This window comes from Centropristis striata, chromosome 17 (genome assembly GCF_030273125.1).
Source record: "Centropristis striata isolate RG_2023a ecotype Rhode Island chromosome 17, C.striata_1.0, whole genome shotgun sequence".
NCBI lineage: Eukaryota > Metazoa > Chordata > Actinopteri > Perciformes > Serranidae > Centropristis > Centropristis striata.
Genome location: NC_081533.1, coordinates 19,097,576 through 19,110,936, shown reverse-complemented (window position 1 = coordinate 19,110,936; position 13,361 = coordinate 19,097,576). Strand labels below are relative to the sequence as shown.

At 39.1% G+C, this 13,361-nt stretch overlaps 2 protein-coding genes across 2 annotated transcripts in view; both read right to left on the bottom strand.

Annotated features, from left to right (window-relative positions):
* LOC131989755 (glucosidase 2 subunit beta-like) overlaps positions 1-580 on the bottom strand; it is a 176,554-nt gene extending 175,974 nt beyond the window's left edge. The window contains exon 1 of the mRNA XM_059355074.1: positions 394-580. Within this exon, the coding sequence (XP_059211057.1) occupies positions 394-475 (82 nt within the window). The 5' untranslated portion in view covers positions 476-580. The remainder of the gene's footprint in view (positions 1-393) is intronic.
* A 2,518-nt stretch (positions 581-3,098) lies between these two features.
* On the bottom strand, positions 3,099-4,812 carry LOC131989679 (doublesex- and mab-3-related transcription factor A1-like). The gene is made up of 2 exons (XM_059354982.1): positions 4,261-4,812; positions 3,099-4,048 (listed from the first exon to the last, which is right to left on the bottom strand). The coding sequence occupies exons 1-2, from the start codon at positions 4,736-4,738 to the stop codon at positions 3,273-3,275; spliced, it is 1,254 nt and encodes a 417-aa protein (XP_059210965.1). The 5' UTR covers positions 4,739-4,812; the 3' UTR covers positions 3,099-3,272.
* Positions 4,813-13,361: the final 8,549 nt, after the last annotated feature.

Sequence of the window (13,361 nt, the reverse complement as noted above, 5' to 3'; positions counted from 1 at the left end):
AAAACAGTACAGACTGATGCATTTTGACCTTGAAATGCAGCTTGAAATGTAACCAAACTAAATAAGTGGACTCTGGTTTCGATAGCATTTATTTCAGGATAAAAGCTTGATGCTGAAGCCCAGAGTATGTAAAGACATGCTGTTGGAACTATTAAAAATGTGTATGCATTTGTCTGGTGTCATTGCTACCAGCCTGAGGACGATTTAACCACTGTGTAGAGTTGTTACAATCTATCTGGAAGGATGACAACTTCATAGGAACTTGCAACATGTTGTCTGTGTTGAAGCTAAAGAGCTATTTCAGTCTCAGCACATTGCACCATGCAGTGTTATTTGCAGATATGATGACAGCTACTTAGCCTCATGCTAGCTCGAAGGGGACAGTGAACTTACAGGACGAAGATATTCCTCTTATTTTCCGCGAGTCTACGAAACCACACCAAAAGACAGCGGCGACAATAATGTGGAAACGCATGTCAGATGGCACAACTGTAGACTGTCTCGCTCCTGCCTCGCAAAAACCCGCTCAAAGCGGTTTCAAACTCATGATATCTGCTTCAAACATTTAAACTGGCCATGTTCTGACTTCCTGAAACACGCGGTCATGTGACGCTTCTGAGACTTTCTATTGGGTTTCTATTGAGCCGCATGTGATTCCGTTGACCAATCAGGAGTGAGAATGGCTTTTGCCTCCGAAATGCAATTGTTCAAATTCTTACAGTTTTTCTCAGTTGCTTTGGTGCATTTCTCACGTCACTATTCACATTTGCACAACAGTTAATTAATTTCTCAAAACAATTAGTACAAACTGCAAAAAATAGTTGATAACCTGCAAAAATGTGTCACTTGCTCTAAATGGATAGCTCATTCCTCAAAAGCAAGTATTCGTGTCAATGAAAGTGTCAGTGTCATCAAGATGAAAAGTCCTGACATCATTGTTTATGAACAAGATAGTCAAAATGCTTTGTAATGTTTTCATTATGACAGTTTACTCTGTAAATGTTTTCCAGTGCAAAAAAGTCAGATCTTGGTGATGCTTCCTGAACATGCTCCAGACAGCACCATTTACTATTTGCACAGCCATTTGAAAACTACAGTAAAGTTACACATTACTGTATATAGTGAGCTAAATATGTATGTTTCACATTTTTATTGCATATGCTATTTTCAATTCTAATATGTTCACAGCATTGTGCAAGAGAAAAAATAAACCTTTACCCATTTACAACAAACATAAACTCCCTTTGGGTAGAGCTGTGCAAAACAGTAAACAATATTGCAGTATATAACAGAACTGAACATACATAGTACTGTAAATCATTCATGCACATCCAGGCGTTCCTCTCTGTCTGGCCACATAGTTCCATCTACATCACAGCCAATATTATCTCTGGCAATGCAGCGAGGAAAGTATCTCCACCCTCTGCAGTGAAAGCTGAGGTTCACCTGAGAGAAATTGCTCAATTCATGAGACATTTTCAGGGAAAAAGAAAGATTTAGGAAAAAAATGTATAAAATTAGCTTGATACATTTTGACAAGTAGTTCAACATTTTGTATGTAATGACTCAAGCAATGAAATGAGGACTGTAAGTTTTATATGGAATGGCTATCCAGCATTCATAAGTATAGTTAATTTTGACTGACATGACATAAGCAAATGATAATGTTATAAAACAGCAGAGAGTTGTATGAAAGAAATTGATGCATGTCCAAAAGCATTTGTAATTTGTTGGAATGAATGAGAAACTGCTACTATAATGTGCACAAATGACTAATTGTTGTGGAGGTTGGACTAACTGTTGTGCAAGTGTTAATAGTGATGTGAGTAATGCACCAAAGCGACTGAGAAAAATGTATTTGAGACTTTATTTCTTTCAGCGAGATATCTACTTAAATTCATACGTTTATTAAACAACAAAAAAGTCATACACATTTCACATTTGAAAAAGTTATTACTGACTCAATCTGTGTACTTAATATAGTACACCTGTTTACCACAGTTGTTGTTTGCTCATTTATTTTGTTATTATCTTTTAGATTTTGTTTTTATTTCTTTTTAAATTATTTTATCACTAGTGTGTGTTTCTGCATGTGCTGTTATTCTTTACCTGAATGCTTGTATATTATCCTTTTGTCAAAATATACACACATATTTTAGATTGTATTGATATTTTTCAAAATGTAAGGCGGTTTGTGAGGTTTTTTTTTTTTGGTGAATTGAATTTCTCTTTATTTCCAAATAAACACCTTTCAAATTTTCTAGTTTCTGAGTGCATGTCAGGTAAGGTGATGCATATTGTGACCACCCATAACCAGCATTTAAACAACAGGTAGTCAGGATATTCTATCAAATACTCCCATTATACCATTTCCACAGTAAATATTTTGACATGTCATAGTTCCAGAAGAGCAGGTGTTACTAATAACACTAATTAAAGTGTGCCAGTGAAGATGACAGAGAGCCATACATCCATCGAGCCAAAATGCACAGTAAAAGGGCCCTCAAATCATAGCAGCCAAGTGGAATTCAGCCATCGTTCACTTTATTATTTACACCTGCGCTTTTCCTACTGTGACATCTTGTCAAAAAGCAAGTGGTTGCAGTCATTACCATGGCAAACAAACTGACTAAATAGTCAATGCACTCGTGTAGAATGGTATAATTACCTTCAGCCTGTTTACTTTCATATGATGAACATATGAATTTGGTTGATTTATTTATCACATTTAATGAAAAAATAGATAGATAGATAGATAGATAGATAGATAGATAGATAGATAGATAGATAGATAGATAGATAGATAGATAGATATTTTTCTTCAGTTTATTGTTCATTTTAATGCCTCGTACAACTAAAGGTACATTTGTTTGGACAAATATAATGATAACAACAAATATAGCTCATAAGAGTTTAATTTAAGAGCTGATGTCTAGCCATTTTCCATGGTTTTCTTGAAAATAACCAAAATCATTATCAAGAAAACCATGGGAAATGGCTAGATTGGCCAGGCATTAAAAGTAACAAGAAATTGAAGAAATAGAGTGGTCTAATAATTTTTCCATGGCTGTAGGCCTTTTAAAATAAATGAAAACATAAACCAAGGGCACCTTCTGATAGTTTTATTAATAATAAACAATCTTTACAACATATACAAAAACAACATCAGCACTTTAACTGGCTTTGAGGCCCTTATCTAATAGTGGCTTAAACGTAAACCTGAAAACCAATGTACAATAACTAAAGAATATAATTTTTCAGATTTTCATTTGTCATTTTTCACTGTTAAGTCTTGTGTAAAGTGACTCTTTGCTCTGAAGGTAAGAGAGGTCTCGGATCATGCCGGGGAAGGAGTATGAGTCCAAGGGTGGACGCAGTGGAAACACTGGCATCAGTCCGGACGTCACGTATGGTGACATAAAACCTGCCATGCCACCGTTTGCAGAGGAATAGGCCAGCCGTAAGGGGCTGACCCCGAGGCGGGGGCTGAGCCCGTACAGACCGTCTCCCCCTGCGGCCGTCGGTGGCATGTGGAGCGGGGAGAAGGCAGACTTGTTCCCCAGAGCACCGAGCGCTCCAGGCAGTCCAACAGAAGGCCTGGGAGCGTGTGTGTGACTAGACAGTGACAAGCTATCAGAGTCGATTTTGTTCTCTTTGGAGCTCAACACCAGTTCAATGGATCTGACTATGTCGCCTTTGCACGTTCTCACCATAGTCTCCAGGGTGTCCCGCTTCTGATGGGGGAAAATCTTGGCCATGATATCAGTGGGGTCTCGGTCCAGACTCCGGTAGTTATTCGGTTTCTCCGACTCGCTGCCGGACTCCGGATCCGAGGAGGAAAGAGACCTCTGCGGACTCTCTAAGTGGTCTGAGCGCTGGTCGAACACCGGGGATGGACTCGCGCTGCCATCGTTGAAGGAAGTGGCGTTGTCCTTGTTTGGGGACAGATCATTTTTGTCCACCGGAGAGGGCAGCCGTGCGGTGTGGGGTGCAAAGAGGGGTCGACCCATGAATCCGTTATAAAAGTTGTACTTGCTCAGTTTGTCATCTGAAATATGGACAAAAGAAAAACAAGTGGTTTAAAATCACGTGCGTAAAGTTCTGTGTGCGTGAAAGTAAATTACATATTTTGGGATTACTAGAATGTAACACAAACTGCAAATAAACCTAATATAATGTAATCAGACTATACTTGCTATTAATAAGCAATAATAACAAATGAAATTATCTCCAAAGTAAAACTTGTTATTTCTAATTTACCATCTTTTTGATTCTCTGCTCCGAAAACATCAAAAGTTGGAGCTGTTGCAGTGTTGCTGGTAGCTGCTGGCACCCCGGGGCCCACGGGTGACGCCTGGGGGATCCCTGTTTCCCCACCGATCCCTGAGCTGGTGTACATGAGCCGGAGATCCCGGGCCTCGCTCTCCTCCTGAGCCTGCTGCCTCCTCAGTGCCACCTGCGCGGCCATCACCCGCTGCCTCTCCGCGATCAGAGTGCACTTTGCGCACACGCAGTCTCTCCAGCGGCAGAAGCGTTTGTGGCCTTTCAGCGCGGACACCACACCGTGGTTTCTGCATCTGGCGCACTTCGGGGTGCGGGGGTAACCCCTCTCCAGCGCGGGGTTACAAGCCCGGAGGAAGAGAGGCGGAGGGCGCAGGAGGGAATGGGGCACCTGCAAGCCACCGAGAGGGTTGGCGGTGTGCCCGGCCAGGCCAAGCGGTCTGATCCTGCTGTCCATTGCTTCAAAGTCTTTAAGTCCAATAAAGTTAATCAAGTCAGTCAAGTGGCGTGGCCTTCTCTGAGTGACTCTCTTCTTCTGCTGCTGGCACCCTGAACCAGCGCGCCTTAAGTGTCTCCTCTCCAGGTGGTTTGACATGAAATACAACACCCTCGTCACTCCCCTTTCCGCTCCAGCCCCTTAATACCCTATCATGTTTATTTGCATCCCGGATGACTAGTGGTCTAATCTGATGCAACTGAGCCTATATGCAGCTGTAATTTAACAAAAATGAGGCCAGATTTGTATTTGCACATTTAGGTGAAACTGCAGGGAATTACATCCAAATTTGTATTTGGTTGTTTTAAGAGTTGCTATATTTAACATGCACCACCATTCAAAGTGTTGAATAAGGAATTAACTATTTTTTTTAAACTAAAAAAAAAAAACATGTTGCCTCAGGTCAGCTAGATACAATGAGCCCCCTTGGTTGCCCTACTGAGCAATGAATATTCTTTATTAGGATGTTTTAAACACAACAATGGCTCTAATCGCCACAAAAGCAACAGGTAATTATCTACCTGGTTATTCTGTTCAACAAATTACCTTGACAAAAGACCCATCTGTCAACAAACACCCAGTAAGATTGGTGGATCACTAATCACACCTTGTCACATGTTTCATTCATTTCTCTCCATTCAAATGGGATCCAGTTACATGTGGCAGATTGCCTTACCGTTATAACATGGAAAACAACTTGAGCATAATGTGACAAACACGCTGCAGTCACCAAGGGAACGCATAACACTGTTCGCCATGCAGTTGCACACATGCATACTCAACTTTTTTTATATTCACTGCAATTGTGTGCGTGTGCAAACACAGTAAAATATTAATAATGGTTGTATCTTCAGCTATTACGCAGCTCCTAATCATCTGTATATGCAAGAGTGAGACATCAGTGGCTTCTTTTGGTCTCCCTGTAGTTCTGACTCCACTAGACTGTCTCTGAATAATGGATGCAGGTTAAAGAGGCAGTGGATGGAAGCACTCAACCCCCTTGTGGCGTTTTACCGAGATAATGATTCCCTGAAGGGCATCTCTGAGGAAGGTCTGCTACAGCAGAGGCCAGGAAAATTGCTTACGGTATAATACACAATGATTTGATGCAGACATAGCTAATATTAGTGATTAATATTACTACTTACTGCACGCACAGACCGGTAGGTGCTTCAGTTTGATAGAAGATTACTGTTTTTAAGACCAAAACTTTTGAGTGACAGATGGTACTTCTTATTACCTCTTTTTCACATGGATGGCAACTCTATCAGCCATTTACTGTGATACAAAGAGCAAACAAAAAGCACAAAATCTTTCCTGTGGGTTTACCAATAAGTCCTCTAACCCAGCTATTCTCAACCTTGGGGTCCCGACCCCAATTGGGGTCGCGAGATGATTTCTGGGGACGGCAAATCATTTTGGAAGTCAGCTCTGTCTCCACTGTATTAAAGTGTTTTAGTCTTTTTGGTCATTTAATGTCTTTTTTTTTTGGGTCATTTTGTGTCTTTTTTTGGTCATTTTGTGTTTTTTTTTGTCATTTTTTGTTACAAAGTTACTCTAATTGAGTTAAAATAACTCAATGTTGACTTTAAGCTTTACCTAGGACAAGAACAGCAGTCTTCTGGGTCAAAGTCCTGTTTTTGTTTAATCTGTCCACGCAGACTTTGTCAATCTTTATACTACATCAGCTGACCTACTCCTTTGTTCCTGTCCTAATTACTACAGCCCCTACAGGTCGCTACCAATGGTAAATGTAAATATGGGTCATATTAAGCTTGTACAAACAACATATGGTGTCCTTTTTGGGAGGAGGACAGTCTCAAGTCTACAGGTGTTTGTCGTAACAAAAGCGTCCCGATAATAAAGCGGTTTTAAAGAGCGAGTCTGCTATTTGCAGAACGATGCTCCACATGTTATGGGCCTCGAGGGATAAGGTTTGGTACGGACTCACTTCAGCTGTGCAGGACATGAAGATAATCTGAAAAGCATCCATCAACACGGAATGCTAAAAACATAAATAAATGCCAGTGATGCAGATGCTCTGTGGACGCACATGCAGCTTTTATCATTTCATCCACTGTGAAGTGGAATTTGAGGTTTGGATTTGTGGCTGGCAAGTTTACCCAGGCACATTAAGCTGCTCTCACCTGGCGTTTTATACACACCACTTAGGCGGTTTATATGGACCAGTTACAGCTTTTTCTTGCAGAAAGGGTAGCTGGAAGCAGCATGGTGTTGAAAAGCCCGTGTAAATGCGTGTGTCACTTTATATTGAATTCTTGGAAAGGTTCTGTTTCTGTTTTATTTCTAATTACCCTGAGGAGGAGAATGTGACAAAAACAGCTTTTTTGGAAAAGCCTCTATAAATTGGATTATGGATAAAAGCTGTAGTGTTATATTTACTCATTTACTGCCTCTTCTGTTTGTGTCTGGATCATAGGATTACTTCAGTGCCAAGCCAGGATGGTTGTTTAAAGTGCCTTCAAATCCAATTAGTTTGAGAGAAGGTCATTTTTCAACTAGCTTGTATCATTCTACCATTTGATGATAATCTAATAATCAGAGCTAGTATACTCTTATAAAAACAACCTTACCTCCAGCTCCACAAACACGTTTTTACCTCCAATTTTTCAACCTCGCACCCCAAGCACAGAACGAAGGGATTAGCAGGACTAGGTGCAGTTAGAGTAGATATGGGCAGACAGTGTCTTAATTGTGTTCTTAACAGATCTGCTCATGTCAGATATGGTGTTTCATCACAGCAATGTGCCTCACAGGACAGGGCTTTATCAGTGCAGCTTCTTATCTGAAGCAAGGTGGCTGCTAATCTACTCACAAATCTCACAAAACCTGATTATGTCCCCCACTGTCACAGAGATGGAGAGAAAGGGGGAGTAAGGAGGTAGGGTGGAGGAAGAGAAGCCCATCATTGAACAGTAAATCAGTGCTTATATCTTTTCTAGTGTCCTATAAAGTGATGTGCATTCAGACTTCATTTAATACTGCCACGCTGTTGATCTAAATAGGTCGATAGCCTAGATTATTTACCTGCAGCTACAAGTCTTCACAAAGATCAGATCATGTTATTGTTGCCAACTCTGAATCACAGACGCCAAAGAAATCATCATGTGACACGACTTTCACATGGAAACATTTCTAGCGCCTTAAGTGTCATCATTGTTTCTGAAAATACGGCGCTCAAGTTACAACAAATTCCCCTCTCTTTCAGTGTGCAAAAGGTCTTGACCTCTGTGTGTTTGCTTTCTCATCTGTCACTTCACACCCTTGTCATTTAAGTGCCACACAGTAGCCTCCACTTCACTGCTGACGCCGGGTGAACGGACACCAATGCTGGCCATCAGGTCGTCAGGGTTGCTGCTGTGATCTACACACTGCAAAAAAGCCAACTTGCATTTTTTGGCCTAAAACAGTGATTTAAGTTGGTAAAACTTGGAAATATAAATTACTGACATTTAGGGCAATAATGTAAGTTAGCACAACAAAGGAAGCCAGTTGTCTGCTCAAAAACAAGTTTGTGAGTAGTTGTTACTTATATCTTTAAGTTGGGGTTCACAACAAGGGACAATAGTTCTGCTAACTCTTATTTCTTTGTTGTGAAATGTGGGAAAGCAGTGAAATTCATTAGCGAAAGCGGCTAACTGATGCTAGTGGCTAACTGATGCTAGCGGCGCTGCTTGTTACAGCTTCATGAGTAGCCATTAGCGCATCAATGCTAACTCAAAATTGACATTTCATAGCGACATTACAATCGTGCCAATTCAGCACATTGCAGAAGTTAGCAGAAGTAAGGATTAAAAGTTATTAGAATGTAAAATTATAAGTTAGTACAACTTACAGTTGAGTTGATAAAAATCTGAATTCAGAGTTGAGCAAACTCAAAAACAAAACTTGAAATATTTAGTTTAATTGTCCAACTTAAAATTGTATCAAAATTTGTTGCCTTGAAATTTTGAGTTCACCCATCTTTTCTTTTTTTGCAGTGCAGATTCAGTCATTTTGATTTCCCTTTATATGGATGTAAGTCTGTCATTGACACTTTGTTGTATTAAAGCTTTGTGGAGAAAAAACACAGAAAACACACACACAGAGTAAGCTGATTTGTGCTCCATGTGACATGTTCGGCCTCAGCGGAGTTCAACAAGCAACTTCGCTTTTAGTTTAGCCTTCAAGATCACTGCCGTGCTGTCGGACTTGTTGTCACCGTTTATGGCGCCTGGAGCAGAAGTTACGCCTGCGCCTGCTTCCAACGGAAATATTCTCACACATCTTTCTCTGTTCAAACCAATAGCTCGCTTTGAGGTGTCGAAATTCACATTGACATATATGGGTGTAGAGTTTTGTTCCAAAAATAAAGGCTTTGACATTTGACAGAAAAGTGACAGTCTTTAAACATCATTGATAATACCAAAGTAGGAAAAATAATGTTAGTCAGGAGGTGAAGGTGATTATATAGATAATCATGTTAACAAAGATTTATTTGGAGGTATTTGTACTTTACATGAGTATTTCTATTTTGTGCAAGGTAATTCTTCTACACCACTCGATTTTGGACTTCTCATTTTATTATTAATTTGGCAGCTATAGTTTCTAGTCATGTCACTGGTTGTATTTTTAGATGCAAATCATATAAATATATAGAAACCATAACATGGCACTGCATGAAAAGTTGTTGGCTATAAAACCAAAGTAATGAGCTTAGAGATGTTAAAATGTCTTGAAGAGCTGAGTGGAAATATGCTCTGGAGATATTGTTCACTGGGTTTCACATTGCTAGTGACCCCTTTCACATTATACATAGTCATAAGAGCACATTTAAGAGCACAGTATGTCATTTTCTGCCACGAGGGCACTCTCCTATTAAAATATCTAGATAAAAATGTATCAAAAAAGTTTCTTAAAACACGATAGAAAGTCATTTTATGAATGGGCTATGACACCATTGACAGGCAGTGGTGGGATGTAACTAAGTACATTAAGTACACTAAGTACTGTACTTAAGTTCAATTTTGAGGTACTTCTACATTACTTGAGTATTTCCATTTTATTTAACTTTCTACTCCACTATATTTTGAGGCAAATGTTGGACTTTTTACTCAACAACATTTAGCTAACAGGTCGAGATTTAACGTATAAAACATCAATTTAAAGTGATTAGACTTTTTTTTTTTTTAAATTAAACCTCATAACAGTATATTAAGCAGTTAGCTTCTTACATAAGTGCATCAATAATAATCATCCCATAATATATTTGACTTTACAGTGTGGTATTAGTACTTTTACTTAAGTAAGAGATCTTCTTCCACGACTGTGGACAGGAGACAAAATGTTACCTTGATTAAATTCAGAATTTCTCAGGGTTGGAAAATTATTTGAGGATAATTACACACAAATATATAACATCTAGTAGTAGTAATGGTCTTGTCGTTTGTACATATTTGATGCTGAAAAATTACATAACTTGTAAAGTAAAATTTTTAATGCTTTTACTTGTAATGGAGTATTTTCACATTGTGATATTTCTAAATTTCGCAATGCTGTCCTGTTCTTTTTGAAATAATGGTAGATGGGAATAATTCCATAAAGATAACAAACATATTATTATTTCAACCCATGCAGAAAGAAGGGAAGCATCTTTATTACGCTCATACACACACCTGTGCATTTGAATACATGGGACAATAGATTTTTACTCCTATTCCGTGCCTATCTATATTCTGCTATCTTCTGCCATCTTCTTCTCCCCTATTCAATATTCCTGCATTTACCTTCTTTCTCCTCCTCTTTACTGGTGGTCTGAGTCTGGTAGGTATCCATCAGGGCCCCTCACTTAGCCCAGCAATGCCTCAGTGCCAGTGAACAATGGTGGGCCAAAAACAGCCAAGTTTGCTCATGAGCACTGGGTATGGATGTGTGTGTGGGCGTGGGGTTAATATAGGTGGGTGGGTTGTGTGTGCACCCATGTGTACCTGTTTTATTCATGCATACTACATCTGCATCAACATGGTGCATCTATAAGGAGATGCAGGTTCACTTTTACATACTGGCTCACTCTATGTGTGTGTGTGTGTGTGTGTGTGTGTGTGTGTGTGTGTGTGTGTGTGCAGACATTTAAGTGCTTTAAGAGCTAATTTCGTGTGCGTGTAGGAAGGGAACATTAGTATGGTGAAAGGTTCTGGTCAGGTGCCAATGAATGCAACCTTCACTGTCTAAACAGGCTGAGATTTAACCCCGACAGTTCCTCGTTCTGCACTCACTCTAGCTACACTCTCTATTTGTTTCCTGTCAAAGACGCTTCTTTATTTAACGATACACTTGCGGAGAGGAGATTTTTGCAACTCAACAATGCATAACTCAGTGGCAGATGAGCACAACCCTCTGTGAAGGATTTGAAGAATCAAGTTTCTAAGTGTGTGTGTTTTTTTTTATAAAAAGGTGCCACTTGACAGACTTTGACAAGGAAATGGATGTGTTAATGATAGACACAGCGTGGGAAAGTACTCCCTGTTGGTACTTCGCAAATATGAATGTGCACTTTACACTGGGGCTTGTGTCACAGGTGATTGAGGGATGAAATATTTGGACAAATATGAGTTTTTGTATAGTTCATTTTTACATCTAGATAGGTTTAAAAAGAAGGAAAAAGAGGTTATTTCAGATCAAGTGCAATACTATGGCTTGTCACTGAGCTAAACACTAATGAAAGGGAGATTCTCTGTTTTCTCATTCTCATAAACAAACAAGCAAACAATCAGACCTCCAAAGCGTTGTTTACAGGGCCTCAAGTGAAAGGATCTGTCAGCATCCTAATGGCAAAGGACTCTGGTTAATTTCTGTTTGCTGAAAAGATTTCCCCCAGCTGTGATGATCTTAAGGTTTAGAAGAAGAGGCTTCTCAGTCCATTAAATCTCATGTTAGATTTTTAGAGAATTAGAGAATAGCAGCGAGTAAGAGGTTCAACAATATTTATTTCTTCATGTCCCCACTTGGACGGCAACAGAAGCACAACTGATATATCAATACCATAGAGTAAGTGTATTAGCTCATTACACATCCAGCTGATTCAGACTACCATTAGAATTAATTTTAAGACACTTATTAACTTTTCTTGTAGCTTTGTTTTGGTCTCTACCAAGCCGCTCTCGGCCTGAAAACCAATTTGTGCCTCAAACCTGCATTCTGCTCGATGGCCAGCAGGGGGCAACTCCACTGGTTGCAAAAAGAAGTCTGATTGTATAGAAATCTATGAGAAAATTAGGCTACTTTTCATTTCATTTACTATCTCAGAAAACAATTTTCTTAATGTGTTTATGGGCTCAGTCTCTAGTTTCAAGTCTTCACTAACATACACAGTTGCCCATAAAGTTGGATAACAATATTTTTTTTTACCTCTTTCCATGAAATGATTGTGACAATACGATTTATGTGTATATCTTCTCAAAACTTTATGAATAAATCTCTTTCAAACATATCACCTCAATCAACAGAGAATTGAAAAGGATCTGAAAACAAAATTATACCAACTTTATGGGCAACCATGTATATATAGAGTAATGAAGCTTGATTTTTTTCTTTGTAATTTATGTATCCATTTTGAGTAAAATAGAGGATGTGTTTTTTATTGTTTTAGGACTATAGTGTCTTTTCACTTCATGAAAGTTCATTGTAATACTTTCTTGAAACATAATAGTTACGTTACAGCCTGCAAAACCCAAACAATGAGCTGGAAGAGATGTGGAATTGGGTTATAATTGCCCGTGAGCAACATTTTCACATTTTAGGTAGTAATTGTATTAATTGTTCATAGAAAAAAGGCTATTAGAGAAGCCTTAAGGAGATATATTTTATATACAACCTTAAAATGTACAAAAGTGTTGTTGTTGAAGTCCTCCACACATATCTTTAATAGTTTACTGTTTAACTGTTGCAATACAAGGTCACAGTGACACAATCTTAAACATGTCCAGATTGCAATAAGCGTATTATGAATGCAGGAGACCGTTGAGAACAAAATGATAAACAAGGAAAGGAGGAGGTGAAGCATAAAGAACGAGGTAAGTGTGCTATCAGATGAACGCAGGGCTCAGGGAGAGACATCAGTGCTGTACATCTCTGCCGGGGTGTTATGGGAAAATATTCTAGGCTTTCAGTTACAGACAATAACAGCTTAGAAATTGTTAAACATTGTCTCTGATAGCAACTGGCATCTGCAAACAGATCAGATGTGAGTTGCTACAGAGATTAGAGGAAACATGAAACCATCAGGGAAGCATTTACAGTTTGTGTGCATGTTTTTTTTTTTTTGTCCCGGTAGATATGTTTAATCATTATGAGTTTTATTGGTTTAAATCAAACAGTAAATGTGACATTCTGATTGGAATATTGTACACAAAATCAACCATTTGGGATATAATTTCCAAGCGGCTGCAGAACCAGACTTTTAAAAAAAGTTTTGTAGCATACCTACTACACTTGAAATACTGACCTAGCCTGCCCTGCTGCCTTTGCCCCTAGCATACCTGTAACTTCAAGCTTCACATCAACACAGTTGGTTTCTCACAAAGGA

Excerpts from the sequence above, each read along its gene's own strand:
- LOC131989679 (XM_059354982.1), bottom strand. The coding sequence starts at position 4,738 with ATGGACAGCAGGATCAGACCGCTTGGCCTGGCCGGGCACACCGCCAAC. Across the intron at positions 4,049-4,260 it reads AGCAGAGAATCAAAAAGATG|ATGACAAACTGAGCAAGTAC; the intron begins GTAAATTAGAAA and ends TCCATATTTCAG.